At 39.6% G+C, this 27,620-nt stretch overlaps 1 protein-coding gene across 2 annotated transcripts in view; it reads right to left on the reverse strand.

Annotated features, from left to right (window-relative positions):
- Positions 1-1,532: 1,532 nt before the first annotated feature.
- The window catches only part of DCLRE1B (DNA cross-link repair 1B), a 76,608-nt gene continuing 50,520 nt past the window's right edge, over positions 1,533-27,620 (reverse strand). The window contains exons 3-6 of one of the 2 annotated variants that reach the window (XM_044076865.1): positions 19,318-19,529; positions 13,388-13,553; positions 11,831-12,013; positions 1,533-4,752 (exon numbers count right to left, since the gene is read on the reverse strand). In XM_044076865.1, the coding sequence (XP_043932800.1) occupies positions 3,431-4,752; positions 11,831-12,013; positions 13,388-13,553; positions 19,318-19,506 (1,860 nt within the window). In that variant the 5' untranslated portion in view covers positions 19,507-19,529 and the 3' untranslated portion in view covers positions 1,533-3,430. The remainder of the gene's footprint in view (positions 4,753-11,830; positions 12,014-13,387; positions 13,554-19,317; positions 19,530-27,620) is intronic. The other variant, XM_044076867.1, reaches the window with a different exon arrangement.

The raw sequence follows: 27,620 nt of genomic DNA on the forward strand, positions 1-27,620 counted from the left end.
GTGGTAGGCTGCTGAGATGCACAGATGGAAGGGCAGGTTTGCATATATAGGTAGTATGAGGTAATCACAATACTTTAATTTAAGGGTATATACATTCACAAAATATTGTATTGGGGAGTCCTCTCAGTAGTTCTTCCTATAAAGCCCAAGTTAGCAGGCATACATCCAGGGAAGTTCTGGGGTTTTGCAGGAGGTAGTCCTTGTATTTTAGAGGCAGTGAGGGAGCATATGGAGTGGAGTACGGGAGGAGAGTCGGACAGCCCTACCGTGGGACCGGTACAGGGGAAAAGAGATGTGGTCGCTACAAAGCAGGTTTTCATAATGTATTTATTCATTCAATTTGGTAACCAAGGTAGGACACAGATCCAAATGGACCTACTTCAAGTTTCAGCCCAGACACCTGTGATCCAAATGGACCTATTTCAGTCTCAGTCCAGACAAATATAAACGACAGTGGACAAGGAAATTAACAAGTAGCATTATAAATATAAACAAAATGTTGCATGAAGATAACAATGAGTCAATAGCAGTAACAAAGTACACATTATAAACAATGTTGTGTGAAGATTATTACTATGGTTATTATTTCATTACTAAGTAGACATTATAAACACAATGCTGTGTGAAGATAGTAATAATAAAGTACACAGTATAAAAAACACTAGAAAGGAATGGCTAGAATAAGGAGGGAAGAAGAGAGCGAAATAGTGAAGGGACAGAGCACAAAATGTAAAAGATAGCAAAATTAAGGTAAAGGCACGCAGAAGTTAGCTATACACATTGTGGAAAAAAGTTGCATATTAGTGTAGATAAATGAAGTGAGGAAAACAAAGGTGCCTGGCTGGTGAAGGGAATATGAGCGATTATGTGATGTGTCCAGAGGGAATGACTTTGACATGAGAAAATCTTTAAGCATGAACTGATGGGTAGGAAGTGAGGTCTAGGGTAGTTAAAAGGCTACACTGTCCCATGCACATGCCAATAGTGAAACAGCTGACCAAGAATCATATAAATTGATTTGTCACATATACTTGAAAGGTATTTAGCACACCTGCTTTGTAGTACTGACATAGGCTTCAAAAACTTCAGTCTTCCACAGTTATGTTACGAATTGCTCATTTGCAAAGCAGTAGCTTGTGCAAAAGACTACCTCAAGGGGTAAAAATGGCAAAGGGTCAAAGAGGTCACTGCCAAACAATACACATAAGACAGCATCAGGATACAGTATGGAGCTGCAAAGAGAGACATATCTAGACAATAATAAAGAAATCAAGAGCCAACTAACAAAACCACAACAATTAAAAGATGATAAAAGTGAAACAGGATCAAAACTTATCTAGAAAGACAATACATATGCATAATACAGTTCAACAAAACACTTTCTGTGTAGATCAAGGGAAATAAAGAATTCTCATTAGAAGTTATTTTTTGTGGGTCTTTTAAAAGTATAAGAGAGGCAACAGGCAAAGCACAGTGTTGAACTTCTGAGTATTTAAAAAAAAAAAAAAAAAAAAAAAAGTCCCAAGAAAGTATAGCAGCTCTGTTTATTACAAAACTCAACACTTGAAACTGTGACAGACCATTACACAGCATTAAAAAAAGTTAAATAACAAGATCACTAATTCAAAATATTGTATTCAGATCATTTTTTTCGATCTGCCTTTTGTCCTACCCCCAAAACCTGCCTGACCGCAGGGCCTCTTAGGCAGGCACACTCTTCCCTCTTCAAAGGGATTTTACTTAGTATTAATCACCCAAGCTACTACATCAATCCCAGGGTGCCTGGGCACAGTCAGTGCTTTATCCCTCTGTGCCACCAAAGGGGGAGATTCACAACATTTAACTGGACTTAAAACGGCTAGATGCCACACTGATGTGCTCTGTGTAAGCATTTTGTAGGACAAAAACGTAAAGGAACCACTAAAGCCAGGGCATCCTTGTGCTGTACTGAGATAATGAAAGACTCGTAAAAGGCAAAACACATCTTTTTTTACAATGTTCTGACAATACTCTAACTGAAGACTGGACTTTTCAGTTCAATAAATAACATCTGTATCAATGGTATTTGAACCTGCATCATGCAGTTATTAATGTTACAAATATAAACTTTATATTAGTACTAGTCTGTACTGCATAATGACATTTAAGGAGACAAAACAGGGGATCTTTCCAACAATGGTAGAAAACTGCATTTAAACATTATCATCTCTGCTTCTGTGGCGTGCATAAAGTCATCATTTCAAAGAGGTTCGATTTGTAGTTCTAAAACCAAGAGCACAAGGAGGAATGAAATGCTTAATGGACCATCTAAAATGAAGTCGGACCAAGTAAATGTAGAAGTGTTTCATCCTTTAGTAAAGGGCATGTGTACTGCTTAACACAAATTGGACACCCAGTGAAGGCTGTGGTACCAATTTCATGGCTGAAGCATCATATCCTGTCACATAAGTACAGGGTAAACACAGTGGCAAAGGGCACTACATTGCAGGCTAGACCTTCCAAAGGATCACCCGCCTATCTATACAATGATGTCTACTAGTCATTAGCCAGCGGCCGGGAGAGATGTGTATTGACTCCAGTAAGGTATTAGAGTTATGGCGTGGAGCAGAAACATAGCAAACAAAGAATGCAACTACAAGTAAAAATGTAATGACAGGCAAAATGCAAATTCCTGACTGTAAAGTTCTTCACTGTATTAGTGAAACAAACAGTGATGGACTGTATACTTCCCTACTACTGCACAGAAAGGGACTTCATTTTGTTCAGACCCAAAATACTGAAAGACCATTGTTGTCTAGTTTTCTCTCTAACCAGTCTAAAAAATTACTATAAACATTGTTTTAAATGTTAACAGGGAAACTGCACTAAATCTACTGTCTAATATGCAATGTGGTTGTGTAGTTACATAGCAGTGCCATGCCTGGCTGTAAACAATGCTGCATCAAGTAACAAGAAGGAGCATGGTATAACAGCAGCTCCAAACTCAGACGTTTGCTCTCAGTTTTAAGGATCAACACTAACAAAGCCTACGGAGTTTTATTATGCCTATAAAATGAATATGTATTATGAGGTCCCATCCGAGCAGAAGAAAATCAACACGGAGATGTCATGTCAGTGCACAAAAATAAACACAACTGTACCACGTCGTGTATACTGTGTTCTAATAATCTATTACTGCGCAACCATAGTTTGTAACAATCAAAGAGTAATGACTACATCCACTACTGCAATTATAATGACATCTCTCTGCTGTCAACATTCTCCAAAGAATTGTGGCAAACAATATCCAGACCTTCATGCGGGTGGGAGTGCGCACACACACACACACACACACACACACACACCTCAGACGCATTAGTGAGTTAATTCAATGAGTGCATATAAAAGCATGTCACTCAATCTGTCAACTTCAGAAAAGTATACAACAGTTTTAGTAGTTATGCAATGTATCAAAATATTTTTCAACAAATTTATCAAAAAGCTGTGCATTGTATTCTGTGAATTGACTCAGTGGGCACAGAGTATAACTTTCGGCAAGTTTATTAACAGTCCAGTTTGTAGATAATGGAAAACAAGTGGCATTTTCCATACCAACAGACCTTGATATCACGGAGCTGATGACATTGTATGAATCAGTGTTTCCGGAATGTTCCTCATCTGCATTATTTAATGATGCCTGAAAATCAGACATTATACAAGGAATCTCATTTTGTGCATTTCTTTTCACTTTTTTTCTTGGTTTTAAGGTAAAAGTTAACAGATTATTCAAACTGTTACAACAAACCTCAGTGTAACACTTTCTTTCTTCAAGTAGTGAGGACTGTTGGAAGGTACCATTTGTAAGTGGCTTCTTTTGTTTTCCATGAAGAAAATCCATTCTGGAATGTAGTCCAAGAGATTTGTCACTATCCATCTCTTCTACAGTGACACAGCCCATTGTCTTAGTTAAAGGTGTTTCTTCGACATGCTGTCTGCTATTTGCCATCAAGTTGTCATTTTCACCACTACTGTATTGTCTCCCACATTTCATAAACAAGTCACCATCTATGTTGGCCACTGATCTTACACTGCTTTCAAACAAGACAGGATGGTCGCCGATAGTTCTCAAAGCCTGAGTGGTGGAACTGTCCTGTTTTTCAGCTACAATCTCTTCTACTTGATCCACAGAGATTCCTGACTTTGTAGAACAAGGTGCTTTTTTCTCGGGTGTCTCGAAAACAACACCTCTAGGAATTCTGCAACCAAAGGATCTTTTAAAATTTAAAGAAAGTCGGGATACCAATTTATCTTGTTGATCCATAAAATGTTTCACCGATTCAGGGATTCTTGTTCTTTGAACAGACTTGTTTGTAGGGGTGAGGTATTTCTGAAAATAAATCTCACATGCCCTATTCTTAACGATTGGCACAATGGAACATGGTCTTAGGCAAGCTACAAATTCTTCCAGTTCCTGGAAAGAGGAATGATCTGAATATGGAACAACATGGATCCCTTTATGCCAGATCTTGAGGACTCTGCTTGTTGGTATAATAGCAAGTGTTGGATACGTTCTGTTCCATTCAGACACAGTTGAAAATTTAATCTCACTCTGATCTACTACACGTATGTGGCCTGCTCCTTCCTCTGTAGTGAAGACATTTAAGAGACCCAGTAACTGCATGATTTTATATCTTTCAGGGCTTACAACAATCCAGGTTTTAAACTCCAATGCCAATTCAGACAAGAGAGTCTCTTTTCCCAAACTGTAGAGCCCTGGAAAATAAAGAAAAAATCATGAAAAAGAAGTTTATGGCCATTGCTTTTAATAAAAGTGACAATTATTTTATTTCAGTAAGCTTAATAGACTCATTTGGATACGCTGGTGTCTGCAGTGAGACTCAATTTTTACTAAAGATTACAGACAAGTTACAAAACATCAAAAATAACAACTGGAAGTCAACATAATCCATCAAACTCCTACATCTTTTCTCAGTAGTACCAATTACAATTCACCTTTTTAATCACTAATTCTACCCTGCGTCACTAGCTAATTTTTCCCCAGTAAGCCTTTCAATATTTTCTATTCTGTCTTGTGCTCGTATTTCTATTTTTATCAGATGCTTGAAACAGGTTGTCATTTACTTTGCTCACGTTTTTACCCTTTGTTTTATATTTTTTATTGCAGTGATGTTTGGAAGACAAGCATCTAAATGAACTTGAACAAATAATATGGCAAAACATGCTGCTACCCAAAAAAGTGATGCACATTTTCCATCCCTAACTTACACGTAATACAGTTTCTCCCTTTTTTCTCAGGGTACCCTATATTTTGGGCTAAATACTACCTCCTAGCATGTTACAAACTTCTTTTATTTACTTATTTTAAGCAAGAAACATCTTTATTAAATTATCACTTGTGACATAAGCAGTCATATACTTATAAAAATGAAAACAAACCATACTGACATAATCTTATTTGCAAACATTATACATCACATATAATCTACCCAATCACTGTCAAACATTGCATAGCTTATTCTAATCCTGACTTCTATTAAACCTCATTCCCCCTACATGTATTGTTCCTATAGTTCCCATTTTTGCTCCTACACTTTTCTAAAGATCCCAATTCCAGCTGTTTTATCTCTGTTACTATATTCATTACTTCTAGTACAGTTGGTTTAGATTTGCTTTTTTGGCAGCCACCATAATTAGACTCAGCAAGGCCTTACTATGTCTAGGCAGTTCTGATTCTGTATCCTAGCTCAGTAAAATAATTTCCCTAATTTCAATTTGCTCACCCAGTATCTCTGATAGAGTTGTCTGCAGGAAATCTTTAAAGTCATGTTTAACTCTGATCATCCATTTCCCAAGGAAGGAGGGCAGTCAAGATGAAGGATACTTGGAAAAACTGCCAACCTACCAGCCACTTATTGCTGGACTTTCAAAATGGCATGTTTAAGATGTTATGACATCAATCTTGCAGGTAACATTTACCTTCTAGTAATGACTTTAGAAGCCTTGTAACTAATGTTATACAAGATGCTTAACAAACAGGCTATTACGCTGCATGTCTAACCTACACTGCACACCACCACTTCTAGGAAGAAAATATAGCCCTATTTCAGCAGAACGTGAGGATATTGATAATTCCAAGCTGCTGCACTATGCTTACGGGAATCACACTTCTGTAAAGCATCTTTTTGATGAAATTTCATCAGCAGGATACTTCCTAACTAACTAGGGACTTGGAGCTATTTGTCTGAATATGTGACTGCACTGATTTATTCAAGTTACAATAAAAAAATTGTTTTACAATTAACTCAAAACTGCTGCATTTTATACAACTGCTGCAGGTGGGCAAGACTAGTGCACCCCCCCATAGAAGCTTCATTCCTCCACATCTGTTACACTTCATTCTTGTCACTCCAAGAGCGTGCCATTTGGAGAAGGAACACATATGCATTTTGCAGTTTCTCTAAACTACAATGATTTTACAGTGAGACTAAGTTTGAGATTTGTGAGCTTGTTTTCAAAGTTTGTTTTCTTACTTTGCATTACAGAAGTAATACATCAGTGCTTCATCAGTTCACACAGTAACCAATGTGTCCGTTTCAAACACTCTTTTCAAGAAAAGTGTGCAATTATTTGAAGAATTCAAGCATGTATGTTTATGCATTTGATTTTTAAAGTAATTCTGATTCCTGCAAACATAAGCCAGTACTCACTGTGTGCGCACGTGTGTGTGAAAAGCAAGCTGTTGCAAAGTAAGTGGCCAGCCACAGACATGTTGCAAATCACAGTACCCACAAGTACTACTGAACAATGAGGAAAACAGCATGGAAATAGGCACATGCAAACAGTATAATGATATTTGCATAAGTGCATAAGGAGATGCAAATGAGGGCACCTAAAAGCAAGTCAAGAATCACAGATGTAAGGAGCAATAGGCACGCAGCAAGTTTCACTTCACTAAGGAAAAACAAGTATGAATTTGGTGAGTTGTAACAAGCAAAGACGTTAGGAGAAGCAGTGGTTATGCATTACTATCTATTCAGTAATGCAACACACACAAGAAAGAACAGAGATAATTACAGGGCCATTGGTTAACAAGTCTTGACCACACACAGGGTCAGGAGCAATAAGTTTACTTTTTATTCCCATGTACACTAAGGTAAGTGTAGCATTTACTAAAATAGCTACAACAACCTTCCAGAGACAAACAAAAGATACGTTGGGCTTTTTAAAGGCATCAGCCTGCAGAACACTCAGCATGTTCCTCAATATGCTACTTTCACATATGGATGATCATATTTATTTTCCCAACACACAAGGGAGACAACCACCACCATACATGGCTTATGGGACATAACACATCTCCCCAAAATATTAGGTGCTATAGCATGCGCACATGGCAATAAAGGTATTATCTCATGTCCATGGAGTGCATTACGTCATTGCTAACCAAACATCTGTACTGCATCATTACATTATCAATCATGCCAACATCTGGTACACTTGTCATCTATAATACCTTTTAATATGTGTAGTGAAATTCACAGGGCTATGCTTAGTAAGAGTAGGCACTGTATCATTTTGAGCTAAACAAAAAAAAAAACTTTATGCATATATCTCGCCTCCTCATGTTCCCAGTATGTTTCAGGTGATGCCGGATATCCACTGCCTTGGCTGATGACTCCCATATGGAACCCGCACACTATGGCTAAGCTGCAATGTAACACTGCCTATGCACAAATCAGAGCCATCATAAAACATGTCTGACCTGCTGAAGGCCAATTTCTACTGAATTTGGGGGGCACTGCAGTACACCCTATCACAGCCTGCAAGATAGGATGATGTTAGGAAGCATAAAGACCAGCCATCTGCAGTGGAAGTCTGCGGACCTGCTATAGGTGCTCCTCCCACAGCCAATACACCATCCTCAGCCAGGAGTGACAGTGGACAGACAGCATACAGCAGCCAAAGCGCGCGCGCACACACACACACACACACACACACACACACACACACACACACACACACACACACATAAAAAATAAAGCGTGCAGTATATGGTAGAGTAAGCAAAGAAGTTGCTTCTAGCACAGCTCTATGGGCCTGTGATAAGCACATAGTGACAGCGTGGGGTTACAAAGAATAAGCATGCAGGAAGGATATACTGGGCAATGCAGGGCTGAATTACACCATACATCTTGACATACACTACACAGGAAGATGCAAATTGCAGGTTATAATACAGATTAATCTTTATACCTACACCCTGTTTCAAGGCAGGGGCTCACATATGCCACTCCCATGAAAATACACCATATGACAGTACTGCAGGACACACTGTACCATCTCAGGACTGTGTCTCCTTTGAAGCAAATGTCTGACAGCAGAATAGCACAGTTGTAAACTGTTGAGCTGCTACTCCTTTTTTCCAGTATAAGGTTTGGCAATTAAATGGTGACAAGTCCACTTAAGTTAAAAGTACACAGCAGTCTGTGAGACGTATTCAGATGGGGCTAAGTTCTACATATGTCTTTGAATCTCTTATATTATAGCAAAGAACGAAGATGATATCAAGCACACCTGTATAGGTTTGGGCAACACTGCAGTACACTCCTGTCACAGCCTGCAAGATGCCCATAGCATACTGCTTACTACATAACACAATTACTATGAAACGCCAGGTCCAATGCATGCTCAGATGAGACTTGTTTCCACCAAATGCCACTAACATGCTGTGAGCGAGGTCTTGTACATGCTGTGTGTGTGCGAACACATACATTGTGCTTTGTGTTGTGACAGCGCTGTTGCGTTGGACTCGGAATTCATATTTTCACAGTAAATCACAGGCTACCATGTTGTTTTACACGATATTCACTGGAATGATGGCAGTGCTAATGCCATCCAAACATCCCTGACTGGTGAGCTAAGCTGAACAAGATCATGCTCTTTCTCCTACTCAGTAAGTTCAAGGAGTGACTGCTGGGACCCAGAGTCCATTTTGTATGCAGTTAGTTCATCCTGAAATCCTCAGAATCCATGACCAATGCAGCCACTGATATAATGACATGCAGCACACTCCCTACGAAGATCTACGGCAGTTGGAGGCAGAGGACAGGCAGGAACGCCATGAATAGTATTTAGCACTGGTACTGCTTTTCAAACCATCATTTTTTATTCATTTATTTAGAACAGTGTTTCCAGTAAAGATTCCTTCTGCTGACAGATACCAGGACATACCTGGGCAACTTTGGGGGGGGGGGGCACTATAACTGTGCTGTGCCTTTTTCTTGTATATATTTCTTGATACTGCTACATACTGTGAGGTAACACATGGCTAATCAGTTGTGAGGCTGTGGGTGATTTTAGGTTTCTGTTATCTTGCATTTACAATCTTATCGAATCATGTGGGTGAAGGCTGCTTTATCTTTTTGTCTACAGTTATAATCAACTATGCTGGCTGTCACAAGAGGCAGCAGAGACTTTTAACATAGTGAAATCAGCATGCTCCCTACCTACTTGAAGTTATATTAATTGTATCAATTGTAGAATATCTTTACTTATGTCACCTTCCTACATGGTCTCCTTGCTGCAGATACCAAAATGTGAAAAGCACATCAACCACTGCCAGCACATGCCACAGTGGCTGTGGTAAGTGAGAGGGCTGAGAGGGCCCCTCAGGGGTAAGTCCATCCTCTACCAGGCATGCAGCCCAGCCAACCTCTCGCTGTGTCCCAGTCATCAGTGCAGCAAGAGGCAGTTAACAGCGTAGTAGCATGCTGAGTAGCCATACCTCTGCTGCACTGCATAACAAATGAGCTCTTCTGGTGGGATCCTGCTACCACCAGAGAGGATGTGGCTTCTGCCTCCAGCCACTTAGGTCACACTGACATCCCTCTAGGATATTCTGCAGCTTGCATGCTGCCTGTAATACCTCAAGCTATCACAGCAACCCATGCTATTGTGCCATAACCTACTCCTTTAGCACTGTCCACTCCCTGCCGCCACCACCACCATCATTTGCCCACCCTTTGTTTTTCTCTGTCCAGAACATGTCACCACCTTCTGGTGTATGTACATCTTCAGTTTGCCCGTATGGTTTTATGCTTTGTTTGGTATGCCCCATATGGTTTTATGCTTTGTTTGGCATGCCCCTGCTACCTAACCTTCCCCAGCTATTCCTCCCCATTTCTCTCTCACTCTTCCTATCATCCCTTCTCTTTATAGATATAAAATGGGATACCTAACCCTATCAAAAAAAAATGTGCTCTGTCCTGCCATGCCCCTACCTGTTTTTCCTCCATGCTTCTGTTCTGTGCCTACCTCGGTTGGTCATACTGCTCATTTCACCCTTCCACTCTTCTTACCACCCCTTCACGCAGCACATAAATGTCTAGATGACTGGATATGCAGGTGTTTACACTGTGCTGTAAGTTATTACAATGCACATCATGATGATACACAGCTCTAGCACATGTTGGCTCACACTGACTGCTGCCACCTCAGGGTAGCAGCAGCATAGCCACTCTTTTGCCCAATGACCTAAATGCTGCTCTTTATCACTACGGCTGATCTACATTTTTTAACACTGCTCGGATTTCCATGTTAGAGCACAGTTAGCTAGACAGTTGTGCAATTTGTAACCATTAGGATACTCGTGTGCAGACATTCATGTGTATTTACATTGTAGTGTATTGTCACTGTGTAGTGTAATCTTTGTGCCAGTGAGTAGCACATCTATACAAATCCCACCCAAAAATGTAGCTATTCTCTGGAGTAATAGCATGCAGAGGAGACCTTCGTCCTTGGATCATAGGTTTGGATTTGGACAAATTCAGTTCTGCTTACTTTTGCAACATAACAGTCAATTAACTAGCCTAGGCAAAATGAACTGTTATGATTTTACTTTAGTAATGTGGGAGTAGGATACAGTACTACCAAGCCAACCTATGTTAGAATCTAATGGGAAAGGCTAAAGAGCGACTGGAGAAATAGATCTGCCAAATATCCAGCCTATAAAGTAACTCCTTCATGAAGCACACCATATCATAAATAAAAGTACTGCCACGTGGAGAAACATAATTCAGTTTACAGAACATGGCAATTTTCCCAAGCATTTAAATGTGCACAAGAAGATACCTAGCAAAATGTGGCATGTAAGCTTTAATTACTGGTGCTGTAGTATCCACAAGACCTCTTCAACCACCACACTCATTGCCACGATGTTATCTCTACTAATAAACCTTGCATAGTCCCCAAACTGCCTACTCAATTTTCACAAAGAATGGAATCCTGTGAAAAAGGGCTGATCCTACTGGGTGAACTACATCACAGATACACCAGTTTGCCACAAGTTGTAATGAAAGACTATGATGCAAGCTAGGAATTCTTCCATCCACCTAGACTTGCATAATTTTAAAAATTTAGTAGAGCATCAGCCATGTGGTGACACAGATATAGTCATTTTTGTCTGCCACTACACTGCCTTTTCCTCCAGCATCAGCAGACCAAACATTATTCACAGCATCCTTACTGCCCAGTTCCAAAACTGTACAAATCTATGATGAGAAAGTAGTTCCAAAGTACAGCAGAAATAAGTATTTTGTCTCTTTGCTCAAAGAGACTACAGTTCAAGCCAAAAAATGTAGAAACAGGAAGGTAAAAAGAATGCTGACATGTAAGGCTTTGTCTAGACCCTTACCATCCAAATGAATACTTCACTCTGAAAATGTCTGCAGTAACAGCAACACACATGTACGACTTTCTCCCAATAACCAAGTCATTTACTGGTACCATTAGAAAAAAATTATTTAGTAGCAAGTCACAAAAAAGTACATACCAATCACAATGTTGTGCAACGGATGGCTGCGTATTACATCTTTTATCTGTTCTGTTGCTTCCTGACGAGATGGCAAAGTATGCCCCGGTATACAGTTGGTATTGTCCAAATACAACACATCTATTGTCTTTCTGTTGTTTAAGGGTGGTTCTTTCAACATTTCTGGTCTGTAGCGAAAGTCACCTTCAGCAAGCAAAACAAAAATACAAATAAATAAATGTTTACACCCTGACAAACAAGGTTGGAGTATATTAAAGGAGCTACCACAACCGTAAAGGTTACATAATTTTCAATGTACACATCAGAAATAGGACACAAAATAAGCCCCACAGACAAAACACTGGCAGGATTACAACTTTCACATACCATCACCCAGACCAAATCAATGCAGGATCACTTCCTACTGAATGAAATAAAACCACACCACTGGATAAACGTGTGTAGTTCTTCACTTATACAAAAGACTTAGTCAGTGCATTTTTTTGTGGCCCTCTATAAACTGTTTCCCTGATGCGTATATAAGTAGTGTACAGTTACATACACACATGTACACAGTCTGTATGGTGGTATAGCATCATTCCCAGCAGTTGTGTGCATTTTGAAACATTTATGGAATACAGATGTGTTTCCTGGCTTACCACATTCAGATCAATGGACCCATTAAGAATCAGCTCAGTAAGCTCCTAGCCTGCTCTACACTTGTTTAATGAATTTGGAATTCCAAGCATTACATTTAAAGGAGAAATTGCTTAGAAGCTGTGTGAACTTGAGTAGCAGGATGGCACAGTGTTTAGTGTTGCAACTGCTTAGCTCCAAGGTCTACAATTCAATCCTTGTCTCCATATGCAGTTCAAACATATTTTTTATATTCATCCAAATTCTGTTTTTTTCTACTGTGCTTACTTCCAGAGATTCCTCTTCCATCACACTTCCAAAAATGATCATCAATAGGCTGGTTTAGAAAAAAAAATGGATTTCTCTGAAAACAATAGTCTTGAGGTCTGTATATTGGGGAACCCTTTGATTCGGCAGGATTAACACAAGTTAAAATGAGAAAAAAAAAAAAAAGAAAATAATTCACTTTTAATTTACTACAATTTGAGATCACATTCGGATCATGTAAATATGTCAAAAAAAGGCTTCTGAAACATTTTATATTAATCTGAAAGTTACATTTTGGAAAACTTCTGAAACATTTTATAATAATCTGAAAGTTACATTTTGGAAAATGATATACAAGAGAAAAACCTAATATTCAGTAACTTTTTATAATTTTTTTCCTGTTAATTTAACATGTGCGAAATATTTTTGCAGTAACCTTAATACTGATGTTAGAATAAATGCTACCAATGGAGAGCAAACCATCTATTTCTAAACTGTATTTTATTTTCTTCTAAAGAAATGTGATACAGTTTCCTCTTTCGTAAGGCTACTGGAATAAGGAACTTAACATTAATTTAACATTTATGGAGTCTATATTTTTAGATCCAAAACCCAGATACCTATCATCCCCACACCACACATATGTTCTCAGTTAAAGCTACATTCATCTCTTACCTGTGTAAAGGATAGTGCCAAAATATCCCTCAAAGAGGAACATAACAGATCCAGGACAATGGTTGGCATCTATCAAGGTCACAGTCACCGTCTCTCTGCCAAGTTCATCAAGTGGCAACATATGGCTTTCACCAACTTCAAGAGGGCGGATCAACCAACTTTTAACCTAAAGCAGTAATAAAAAAAATCCTTGAGAGATGAAAAGCACACCATGCACTTATGTTGCATTATTGTGAATGCTACAGACATATTTTTTAAGCTTGTGAAGGTTCTGTTTCACAGACATTAAGCCATGGCCCAGACAAAAAGCCAACTGTGACAGAGATAAGGATTAGTATTTACAAGGAGGTAGGGAGATAGGGACAAATAAAAATGTTTAATACTGATACACATAAATAGTTAAGTGAATGAAGAATTTAAAATAACGTAGATAAAAGTTTCAATACGGTTCAGACTACACTAATATATGATCCACAAATCTGCACTACTATAGGCTCTAGCATAACTGTTGAAGGGGTTTAAAAATGATAATTATAACTAATTTAGTAACTTAAATTCACGACAGTGAAAGCCCTTCCAGTGGCTCAAAACAGAAAGCGTCATTTGTGTTGGTATGATTTTAGCAGGTTTTAGTCAACCATGGGATAAATTAAGGTCAAAGATGCAGATAATAAAAAGCCTGTTGCAAAAGCGGGGTCAGTCATATCGACTATGCCCTAATCCAGAAAAAGATGATGTTGATGCGTTTGTTGTAGCTCGTTCTGCTGACTCATCCTCCAGTGAATCACCTTGATTTTCTAACATACAAAAAAAATACATATTTTTTAAACATGGGCGGCACACCTCATACCCTCCTAATTTTATATATAACAGACACGCACAACAGTCAAATCCCCACAATTCTCCAACATATACATACCATCTCCATGGTCACACTACAGGGGGGGAAAGTAAAAAAAAATTAGGGAGCGCACAGACATCTTACACAATACATGTCATTTTGATAAACCGTGACTAAAAAGAAATCCCGCAAAAAAAAAAAATCGCCAAATGGGAATGCCTCACTGAAGTGCAGGATACATGTTTGCTGTATTTCTGCTATTAAGGCTGTGTGTGGGGAGAGAGAAATGGAAGGGAAGGTGGCAAGACTGTGTGTGTGTGTGTGTGTATACTCACACACACTCACGTGACAAATTGCCACCATATGTTTTGTTAATACCAATCATGCATAAAATTTGATCCGTCATAGGTGCTGTGTAATGCTGTCTCCAAATCTGTGTGATTAAGAGAAAAAGAAAAATGTGTCCCCATAACCCCACCCCACCCTCCCGGTGCTTCATTAGTATGATCTCAGAAGTACTACACTGACAGATCAGTACTGCGGAATAACAGCCCCTATCTGCATCAGGGCATGCAGCTCCTTTGCAAAAATAATGGCTTGTTACTGTTACATAATTTTGCAATCCGAGACTTTTTTTTTTTTAGTTGGTGTTATGTTTATATTTTGATATCTTGCCTCTCAACTTGAAGAGACAAGATTTTTCAACAGTGAGAGTGTGTTGTAGTGTGGCATGGAAGAAATGCTTTTTAAAAATATAAAGAAGATAACTGGCTGTCTGGTATAAATTCTGGAGAAGACAAACGCTTCTTATCTCTTCCAATGGCCAGATCATTCCAATACAAACAAGGAAAATGATAGACCAATCACATCTTTTAGCCAGTGCATGAGCCTGATCCAGTAAATAAATAAATAAATAAATAAAATAAATAAAGGAGATCTGAGTAAATTATACTTATCCAAACTATTTTGTGAGGTCACAAATGATAGGCAAGAAATTGAAATGGACACCAGCAGCTTACAAGAATAAGTCTATGCCAAGGATATTTATGAAGAAGTCAAGTTGTGCAAGGTGAAAAAAATAATAGTGAAAAAGTGTCTGGGTGGCACAACTGTGCAAGCATTAGCACTGCAGCCTCATATCACTTGTTTTATTTGTTCAGTTCCCTGTTGAAGCGATCTGTGTGGATTCTGCATTTTTTCTGGTGCTCCACTTTCCTCCCATATTCCAAAAACATGCTGATAGTTGAAACAGCAATCCTGTGAACTGCCCTCTAGGTATGTCCATAGTGTGTGTGTGTGTTTTATATACGTATATATGAACTGCCCTCTAGGTATGTCCATAGTGTGTGTGTGTTTTATATACGTATATATGAACTGCCCTCTAGGTATGTCCATAGTGTGTGTGTGTTTTATATACGTATATATATTATATATATATATATACACATATACACACACATATATATATATATATATATATATATATACATACACATACATATATACACATACACACACACTTATTTACATTTGTTTACCAGGAAATTCTGACTGGACGCAGGTCCCTTTTTCAGCCGATGCCCGGGGAGAAAAGCTCCACAGCATGTACATGATAGAGATACAAAGTTGCAGCAATAGTAAACAACATTACAGGTTGTTGACTTTAATACAATAACAAGGTACTGGATTACCAACAGTATATTCAGAAAATGTTGCAAGTTAAGATGGTTTCTTGTCATTTATAATATGTAACAAAGTTGTCAGACAAGATGTTAAAGTATGTAAAGACAACTAGCTATTTCTCACTGTGGATAGTAGTGGCGGTAGTATAGTTGGGTTAAAAGTCTAGGTGTGGGGGGGTATTAGTCTGGATTATAACAAGGACAAAGCCAGTGCAAATTTAAGAGGAATTCGAGTGCAGTCTTGAAAAGGCTGCTGGAATATTTCATGCATGTAGTCCTGCAGTGCACTAGGGTCCTATCAAGGACAGGACTTTACTCCTTAAGCTCACTAAAGCCACAATAGACTCTGGCTGTCCTGTGACTTTAAATAGGACAAAGTTGGGTACCAGTGTCACAGCAATCTCAGCTTTTGGAACCTGGACATTAAAAAATGCATTAACCAAAGTAAGGAAAATCTGAACTGTAGATCGGGGGGGTTAAACCCTATACATGTGCGGTGCGCAAACAAAAAACGGTACCTCAGAATTTGACTCTCAAAGCAATAAAAACAGATAAATAAGCATCCCAGAAATTATGCTTTGAACAGTTAACCTGAAACATATGCACACATTACAGCAGAAAAAGGGTCAGGATCAGGGTTGCTAGATTTCTGAAGGGCCAGGTACGGACAAAAACATTTTTCACGCTAAATGAAGACCAAAAAAATCAAAAATTCCAGATAATCACATTGTGGTTAGTTTTTCCTTGCTTGTCAAAGGGAGATTGGATTTGCTGTTCAGACTTTCAAACATTCGCACAGCAGAGTATCTTCTTGCTGTTCTGCATTGAATAGAAATGGCTACGCTTTGCGATTTATGACTGGCTCGTATACTGGCATACGGGCCAATCATTAATCGCAAAGCGGAGGCTGTTTTGCCAGGATTTTAACTGGCAGTGTGGGACTTGGGACTGGACTGCCGATCCCGGGACAGTCAATGCTCAAATAGAGATGTCTGGTAACCCTGGTCAGGATACACAAAATTAATCTGCAGTCAACATAACATAATGAACTGAAATGGTACCCTACAAGAGCATAATTAAGTGCAGAAACACAGCAAAATACATTTCATGTACAAAATACAATTCATATCATAAGAAACATGGTACTAAATTAACCAAAGTCTTGACTCAAAACAAGCCATGTTAATGCTATTTATTACACAACATACTAAGACACTACCTAGTGGATTGCACGTGAGATAGAAGTTCAAGGGAGGTTAACCAATTTGTCTTTCTACACAAAAAACTTTTCCTCCATGCAAACGCACTGTTTAATAAACATCTTCTACATTTTTACAGCTTAAAAGAAAAAATTAATTCTTCACTACAACATATTTAAAACATCCAAAGAATACCACTAAACAAGTCTGAGAGGTAGGCAGCCTGCTTAGCATTTCATTCAGGAGTTGCAAGACAGTCCTAGGTACCATCAGGGTGCATGCATGCCTGCAGGAAATGTATGCATGTTAATGCACAGCTTGCATCCACTTACAGCTGAAATCAGTGAAAGAAGCCAACATCCTTCCCTTCATCTTATGAGATGTTCTGGAAGTAGGCAAAGTCTGTGCTAGACTAAAGCACTGCATCTGACATTACTAGAAGAGCACATAACGGGGAATGTCAAATACTTCAGTATTATCAAAGCTAAAGTAAATTCGGTCCATCATTTGGGAGGATGTTTACGGACTTCTGTGTCTCTCTCGGTCCCTCGGTTAATCTGACAGGGCTGCAGTACTGTCTGTCCTTATTATTTCAGGTCTACTGTCAATTAGCCATCCTTTGTGCAGATGGAAACTAGATGTGAAATGGATCAGTTTACTCCTCTGTCATGACATCTTGTGAATGAGACTAAGAGGGAATATGCACTCCCCACCCTAATTTTGAGAGGTGTCGCTGTCACTCAAAATTTATGCACTGAGTAAAATGCAAAGGATGCAATGATGTCTCAGAAAAAGCACAAGTACTGCTGGTGCCTGTTGGAAGCTCATCAGAATGAGTGCATGCTGCTGCTAATACTGCCCACCAGCACACTCAGAGTGAGTGCAACCTGCTAATACTGCCCACCAGCACGCTCATCAGAATGAGTGCATGTTGCAGCTAATACTGCACGCCAGCATGCTCATCAGAATGAGTGCGTGCTGCGGCTAATACTGCCCACCAGCATGCTCATCAGAATGAGTGCATGCTGCTGCTAATACTGCCCACCAGCATGCTCATCAGAATGAGTGCATGCTGCTGCTAAAACTGCCCACCAGCATGCTCATCAGAATGAGAGCATGCTGCTGCTAATACTGCCCACCCAGCATGCTCATCAGAATGAGTGCAACCTGCTGCTAATACTGCCCACCAGCATGCTCATCAGAATGAGTGCAACCTGCTGCTAATACTGCCCACCAGCATGCTCATCAGAATGAGTGCAACCTGCTGCTAATACTGCCCACCAGCATGCTCATCAGAATGAGTGCAACCTGCTGCTAATAATGCCCACCAGCATGCTCATCAAAATGAGAATGTGCTACCATCTGCCGGTATGCTCATCAGAATGAATGTATGCACACAGCTGCCCTGGGGACACTCATCAAAATGGGTGCAAGCTGCTGCCCATTAATGCCCACTAGTGCTCACCAGAAATGGTGCATGATGCTAGCCACTACTGCCAACTGGGATATTCATCAGAATGAGAATGTGGTACCACCCACAGGGACGCTCATTGGAATGGTATGTGGTTTCTGGAATCCTCATCAAAAAGCTAATGCCTGATGGGATGCTTACCAGAACAAGTGTACTTCTGCCCACTGAAATGTTCTTGCATCTCCAAAAATGTAATAAGTGATTGTCTGCGAATCTGCCATCTTCCTCGAAGGGATTATTCAATCACACATGTTATTTTCTTCCCTTAGCAGTACTGGGAGGGATGCATCTCCACAACCAATGCTTCAGCAGTGCAAGCATGGTCCCAAACGCAGGCTAAGTGCAAATGATGACTTACATCCATGACAAGGGGATAACCAACTACAGAGAGCAGCTGTCAAGAAAAAATAAAAAAAAAAATAATTTAAACCAATATTTCTTGCACACTGTGATAAAAAGTGGTGCAGTTGAGTTTTAACAAAAAATATACACTTGAGATTTGGGTCACAGCTCTTCTGTTTGGAGGTAAACCGGTACTGTAAAAAAGTTTTACTAGTTTTTGGTAAAAAAAAATATATATATATATATATATATATATATATATATATATATATATATATATATATATATATATATATATAAAATTAGCTAATCTGAATATATGGAGGAGAAATACACAATTACTGATCATCAAAAATTACAGCATACACAGAATAATTGCAGCAAAAGACTCTTACCTGTAGTTTGTGCTTCAGTAATTTAGCTGTAATCGGTGAGCAGTAAATAGGTTTGCTCCATGTTGAAGTCAGTCCAGCAGTGTGATCCGAGTGCATATGGGACAGAAAAAATAGACTTGCCCGTTTGCAGGTTCTGATTTGCCAAACATCCACAGCAATGGGTGTATGGGGAATGACTGTCCCATTCATCCTGCAGGATGAACTAAGTACACCTGAAAAAATAAAATGAATCCTATGTGAACCCTCTTTGTACTCCTACCGTCACTCTCTTCCTACCATGCCTTTATTAATTTTTTTTTCATTTCATCTTATTTGCTTCTTCTTAGCCCAGCTCTCCTTGTAATTCTTTTCTACTATACTCCTTACCAAACCTCTCTACTACCGGTCTCATGGTATCTTTTACCACACTCCTTAGCAAACCTCTCTACTACCGGTCTCATGGTATCTTTTACCACACTCCTTACCAAACCTCTCTACCACCAGTCTCATGGTATCTTTTACCACACTCCTTACCAAACCTCTCCACTACCGGTCTCATGGTATCTTTTACCACACTCCTTACCAAACCTCTCTACTACCAGTCTCATGGCATCTTTTCTTTCCCCTATTTTTTACCCAACTCTCCTTTTATTCCCATTCCTCCTAACCTACCTCCCTCCTAACTTTACATACATGCGTTTTTCTCCAATTTATTTATTTAACATTTATTTAACATTTGTTGACCGGGAATGTCCGACTAGGTTCCACAGAGCCTGTTTTCAGCGGAGGCCCAGGGAGAAATGCTCCAGATGCCTGTCTTTGGAATGTGGGAGGAAACCGGAGTACCCGGAGGAAACCCACGCGAACACAGGGAGAACATGCAAACTCCACACAGAAGGCACCCCAGCCGAGAATCGAACCAGAGAACCTCTTGCTGTGAGGTGACAACGTTAACCGCTGCACCACTGCGCCACCCAAATAGTTATAGCTCCTTCCTCCCCCCCTAAATAACTTTCTATTAACAATAACAAATACAGTTAATCTCTCTTCTTAAACCTATGGTTAAACCAAAAATCACTGTAAGACTGATGTGTGCAATGCCAGGTTATTTCTGTAAGTCTACATATAGTTTTAAGGCCTTCTACTTAGCCAGTGTGATCTGTATATTACCGTGTTATAAATGATTTGTCTGCATATTGTTTTTATAAATTCTTGTATCGTATCTTATTGATGTAATTGTCTTTCTGTGGAGCTTTTCTCCCTGGGCCTCTGCTGAAAAAGGACTTTGGCTCAGTCAGACTATCCTGGTTAACAAATATCAAATAAAAATAAATAAATAAAATCTCTCATTGTACTCACATAGGTCAAAGGCCATTCACTGCCTAGTCAGTAAAGAATGTACCAACATCGGAGATATTTGGAGTCAGCACGTCTGTAACGTACATATTCTTGAACTCCTTGGCCAGGCTGCAGTAAAGTAATGAACACCTTAACACATGTACTACCTCCAAGGTGAATGGTATGTCCCATAGGTACTTTACATACAAAGAATAGAGCCTCCACAAATCTGAATCTACAGGGACTTTTCCTCTTTACCGTGTAAAACAGTGATTCATGTTTTTTTCTCCACTCCAAGAATACTGATAAACAGTGCCTTTATTTCATGAAAGTTAACACCATATTTTGGGGTTCACTCACTTCTTCCATTAACTGAATGACAACAGTGACTCAGGGAGTGGCAGTGTGATACAGCTCAACCAGTACTTTTCCAAGTTCTATAGTATTATCATTGCATTTTTAATACATTTGAAAGTTCATATCTTTGAATGTCTGATATAGTTTATACTCCTCACTAGAGTCTTCAAAGAACTGTATTCCTGAAGGAAGACCTGAAATGAAGACCAGCTCTTCTTTGTACTGACTAGTGAAAGTATCTGGATAGGCCCAAGTTGCAGCAGCATATACTCAATCCACTGAAGCATACTTAAAGGCTTGCAGCACAGGCAAGGCCCCTACATAATGAGCACTGGGTCGTATTATTAACTATTTGCCATGTTTTTGCAATCGCAACAGTATTTGTTACATTCACATAACCACCTGGATAAAGTAGTTTTGGACACCTTTTTTCCTGTTTTATTAACAGCCTACGATATATCTTAAATTCTTAATTTTTTTTTATCTCATGTTCCATCTAGACAAAGAAAAAAAAAAAAAGGAGGTAGTTCTCTAGGTACAGAAAGACTCAGCTCCTTGCAGTCTCTGGTTTGCTACCACCACAGCATTGCATTTCATCAGTACCCTACAGGAAAAAATAATCCACTGTACAACACAGCAACTGGAGAGTACAAATGTTAATAACCGGTAAGTGCTTTTTCCCCCCTCTTCTCCTCCTTAGCAGTCATTAAAGTTTGTACTCTCCAGTTACTGTGTCCTACTGTGCTTGTTTGGTTCTCCAGTTCAGAGTTGGTTGAGAAAAAGATAATCCACAACAAAGACTCCTAACCTAACAATGCAGAAACCTCCTCAACACCTTCGCTATTTCAAATACAGATTGGCATCTTGAAAAAGTCTGAACAGCAAATCCAATCTCCCTTTGACAAGCAAGGAAAAACTAACCACGATGTGATCATCTGGAATTGAATGAAGGTGTTCTAGACTCGACCAGCTTCAGATGTCCTTCATCCATTTTAGGCATTAAAAGCACTCTGAAGGAATATCCATAACCTCTCAGGACTGAAGTGATCTTCTGAAGAGCTATTTCATATGAATAGGTTAGAAAACAGGCAGTAGCCACAACGCTGAACAGCTACAAAACTTTTATTTAAAACACAGTTAAAAACACAGGAATGAGCCCTTTCGGGACCAAGCCCTTCTTCAGACAACAAGCTCAAATAAAACTGCATTTTGTATAGCTCTTTGACTACTAATCAGTACTGCACCCTCCTCTTTTTCAATACAGGTTTTAAAGGTATAACCCAATTTAAACCTGGGGTTTTATATGCTGCTAACTCAATGATCCACTTTGTCTCATTTAACTCTGTTTCATTAACCAAATCACCTCCCCTTTCTGTTCTTGTTCATGCACTGTACAACCATACATTTAAACTTGTGATTTTCACACTTAGAAATATGCTGGAAAAGTGCATTATGTTCATGTCTTAACCTAATTGATGACAAATGGTTCAAAATTCTATTTATTTAACATGCAGTTAGTTTTTCCTAAGTAGAATGGGTTACAGTCCTGACAGTTAGCCAGATAAACAACCCTCTTTGTTTTACAATCTGCATACAGATCAAAACAATACTGCCTTCCCTGATACGGATGTCTATATGATCCTGCATTCTCAATGTACTCACATGCTTTGCAGCTTCTACATTTTTGTGTACCTGTACGTTGTGTATGGATATGCTATAAACATTGCAGTTTTATTTGAGCTTATCATCTGAAGAAGGGCTTGGTCCTCAAAGCGCTCATTTCTGTGTTTTTAATTGTGTTTTAAATAAAAGTTTTGTAGCTGTTCAGCGTGGTGGCTACTGCCCGTTTTCTTTCTTTTCATGCTCAGTTATCGTGGGCAGATAGCCTTTGGTGGAGTATCTAGAGTTGATTTTGGTTATATGAATATGTTCAAGACCCTCCACTCTTTTGATGGGGTATTACACTGGAAAAGAAGAATGTGGCTGGGGTAAGGAGAGAAAGCCTCTGGATATTATGTCCAGTACTTAACAGCCATTTGTTTAAGTGATTGCTGACTGTAGTTGGCAATTTTCTGAGCATTTATAGTATTTGTGTTACGTATCATCTCTTCTCCTTTGCTGTTTGGTACTTATTTACTTTTATTTTAGAATTGTTTACCGAGGAGGTCCGACTGGACAAAGCTGTCCATTTTTAGAGGAGGCCCGGGGAGAAAAGCTCCAGAAACAATTGCTAACATACTATATTGTTTCAGTCTTGTGAATGCCTTATAGAGGGGTGATTTAAGTACGAAATAAGTTGCTTGTAGTTACATTGCACTTGAGGGCCCTTTTTTGTTGTGCTTTTACATTAAAAGGACTAAGGTCATCCATCTTGTGGCAGAAGGTGTTTGACTGGTCTTATCTGAGCTGGGAAGCACTTCAGAGGGGCTCAAAGTGCAGTCGTTTTATTGGCCAGAGGGCTTGGAGGTTAGATTCCACTTTCATTTCTGCTTCTATAAAATTAGGCTCTTTTACACAGAGCTCCTCACCATGTAGCAGTGGTTGACAGTACCCGGTATAGGGTTTATACCACATCATCCAATGACCTACTCAGAGAATGCCTCCTCATAGAACTTTATTTGTTGAAACCTCTATCTGAACGATCATTTTAGCCAATTTTTTCCCAGGAAAATAACCACTAGGCCAACTACCGATCATCACAAAAATCACGAAATTTAAAACCCACTTGGAGGGGGGGGGCTACACCCCCACACCACATAATGTGGGGGTCCAAAACTGCACTACAGTGGGGAAAAGGGCAAATTCATAATGATGGCCCACTGTTTTTCTCCCTGGGAAAAGAGGTTTTGACAAATAAAATTTGATGAAGAGGCATTTGTGAACAGGTCTCTCAATGATGTGATAGACCCTCACCCCCACGACACAAGTGCCTGGGCAGTTAAGTTTACCTACAAAACTATTACTAGAACTGTAACCTGTAATTTATTGAAGCACTACACTGAGGTACGCTCAGAGCAGCCAGCTTGTACATCAGACAGTGTTAGGATATGGCATTAGTGCTATCTCATACCATATCCTTGCACTATTTAACTCTTGTCCCTAACCCTAGCGGTTAATCTAGGAGAACTGTGTAAAACTTAGTCCTTAAACCTAACAGCCAACCTTAATAAAAATGTCCAGACAACATGGATATGCAATTTCCAAACATCTTCATAGCCAGCTTGGTAGATACAGGCATCCTGAGACAGTGTAGCAATTGCTGATGTACATAGACAAACTGTTAATCCTTAAAGAAACCATCACAGTATGTGAGAGATGTACATACACAACTTCCTTGGAGACAAAAATCTCATAAACAAGATCGTCAAGAAGAACACACACACACTACATCCACCACACAGTGTCCACCAGACACATATTCCGTCCTAGACTGAGGCAATAAAAAGCAATCTGCCCAAACCTCAAAGACCTTAACTCATGTAAATGGCAAAGACTATCCTCGGCTATCTGTAAAGCACACAGAAAAAGCAACAATAAACACTACACAGAAGATTACACCCAATGGACTCCTAAGTCCTGAGGAGGCCAACAGCAGCACAAAGAGGTTAGGAATAAATAATGTCTCTGTTATTGCCAGAAAGGTGCTACATGCCTCAATGAAAAAGTGCCAGACAAGAGGCCTATGAGGAAGCTGGAACTGAGGAAGGGAGGGAGGGTGATGCTCTACCTATTCAGCCATGAATAAACAGGGGGATGGAGGAGTCCCACGTACAACTTAGTTTGCAGCATGGCCTTTGGCAACTTCACATAATCCATATGCTAAGAGATGCACCTGAGAAGGCATTAAATGTAAGGAAAAAAATGGGAGGGGGGGTCTTTGGTGACTGCTCTTCAATTACCTGCACAGCCAATTTAGACACTCCTTTGTTTACAGAAGAACACTTATCCTCCTTGAGAAGCATTTCGGGAGAAGGAGAAGAATATCTCATTTCCTAGGGCATTTATTCCTTTATTGTTCCCCCGAAAGTCTAACAGGGAGACACTCCACTAAGGAAAGTGTGTGGGTCTGAATCACTCTCTAGGAAACAAACAGTCCTTTGAAGATCAGTTTATTCTTCCAATCCCTCTCTGAGGCATCATTTGAGGATCAATTTATTCCTACACTTGGTCAGGGTATGTTTACCAAAATTCCTGCATATGTCAGGGCCCGCCTTAAGAGGGACACCACACAAACACTTCACATATCTACCTTCACGTCGGATTTTATGGTCCCAAACATCAAATTTTTCAAAAAAGCAGCTTTAGTTTCATAATGTACATAAATGCTATTGCAAACACCAAAATCCTACAAAGCAGCAAGCCCCAACAACTTGCCAAAAAGCAAATACAGCAAAAACACTGTACCCAAAGTGTCAGAGACACTAGACAATAGCACTGCAAACCAGTCAGTGTGGGAAAGCTAAAAGGGCAGACAAGCTTAAGTGGGGGAAGCAAAAGGACAAAGATGTAATTTTTTTCCCATATTTGCCTCCATGCCTGCTGACCATCAAGCCTCCCCTCAATCAAACATCACACTGTCAGGAAGGGGTTCATCCAATTGGTCAAGAAAGTTTTGTGTTCTTGCCAAGATGCTGGCAGTGACAGCTTTTTCATTTTATAACCTCAAGAGAAGGATATATATATGCCCCCCCCATCTTATCCTCAAATTTCTGCTTCCTCACATGGGAGGACAGGGGGCTCATCTCCCCTGCCACTGACTCTCCACATCATAACAGACCTATGTTCTCCAGCCAAAGTTCTGTCATGCAGCAGTGGCAAGCAAGGAAGGACCCACAGTCCCCCCCACACATACAGTAAGGGCATACCTCATTCTCCCTGCCTGCACCATCAGGAATCTAAACACTAGACAAACTCAGGTCGCTTACACTGTAGTTAGGGCTTTATCCCTCTATGGCACTGTGCAGGCATGTGAAAGCAGCTATTTATTTTTATTTTTAAGAAAAATTGGAACTTTATAATCAAATATGACTGAACGGATGAGCAAAGCAGAAATGACAAAGAAGACAATACATAAAAGTTCTGCACTAAGAACTCCAAAGCCAGGCACCTTCTCTGATCCATACAATCACAATGAGCAGCAAACAAGATCTGAAGACTAAGCACAGCGAAATACAGATAACACAGGAAAGGATGAAACCTGGGAAGGTTTAGATCAGTGCCAAGCAGACTGAGACTGCGTGCTTCATTCCTTGTTGCGATGAATAGTAACCAAATCATGAACATACTGAACCCTGCACTTTCAGGACCTGCACAGGCAGCATGGTATTACAGAAGATGAAAGGGAATAGGCTGTCATGACTACATGATGAAAAGCAGAAGGAATGCAAACCAGAACATTTTACGAGATATGTCAGGTGCCAAACTCATTTGCACCTATTGTGCTTTATGCTGCATCTCCACTTGACACTCATAATTAATCAGGTGTCACATGATTGTTTGAAGCTGGCTTCCTTAATCAAGTGGGACTACCAGTTCAAAGATGGGCAACATGTGAAAGGACAGGGTTATGAGAAATAAAATGGCCTTACGAATGTTTTGTGTGGGATATACTGGAGTACAGATATCAGTCAATCTTTGTCATTTATGATTATTTTCATATTACATTTTTCATAACTGAGTGAACTATGTAGTATCAACGGGCTTGGTGTGAAAATGTGAGACAAAAAAAAAATACACTGCCAAAATGCTATGCATTGCACTGAAAATACTGCTCACTGTTTGTTTATGATTATGAAAATATACAACTCCATATTTTCTTTGTCAAATCCCACTGTCTTAAATCATCGCTGAAATCTTAGATGATACTGAAGAAAACTGTCCCAGGCAATTTCCCTGTAAATTGTACAGCTTGACAGATACTGAGTGTTGTTTAAAAAATTGTTAACCATGCATACAGGCATAATTGTTTGTATTTCTCCAACTATCTCAAAAACAGGCACCCAAAAAGGAATCACTTATCATATGCAAGTTTAAGTGTGGCTACACAAAAATGCTATTGATGCCACATATCTGGGCTACACAGTTCCCAACATGCAACTATCTAGAGAAAAAAAACAATATCAGTAGCATAGAGGCATACAGTCCTGACTACAACCCACTATCACTGGAAAAGGAAGACAGGTGTGCCATCCAGGGCAGGGCAAAGCAAGACACAGATGGTCAAAATCCCTTAGAGAAGGAGGTGGCATTGCACTGGCCATCCTGGACATGTTTCACCAACCCACTGCTGGTGTTAGCCCATATCAGCAAGCGTACTTGAATGGAAACTCATGAAGGGAGAGCCCCCATTGTGATATGAATAGCCCATCCCCTTGCCCAAGTGTGGTTGGGGTCAGGGAATAACACGTTCTCATCGTGGGGATACCAGTGACAGACTTTACAAACTCTCCGACGTCTGCCTGAACAATGACCCCTTTGAATGGCTTTCATCCTAGTGGATCAGAGGAATCTGAACCTTTAGGGAGTGACTAGTCTTGATTCAGGTAGCGACAGGACTGAGGATTATCATGTAGAGGTGGAAGAAAGCACCTTAAAAAAAGAGAGAAAATATGTCTGTATTGTAATACATT

Source organism: Protopterus annectens, chromosome 7.part0 (assembly GCF_019279795.1).
Source record: "Protopterus annectens isolate FY-2018-M chromosome 7.part0, PAN1.0, whole genome shotgun sequence".
Lineage (NCBI taxonomy): Eukaryota > Metazoa > Chordata > Ceratodontiformes > Protopteridae > Protopterus > Protopterus annectens.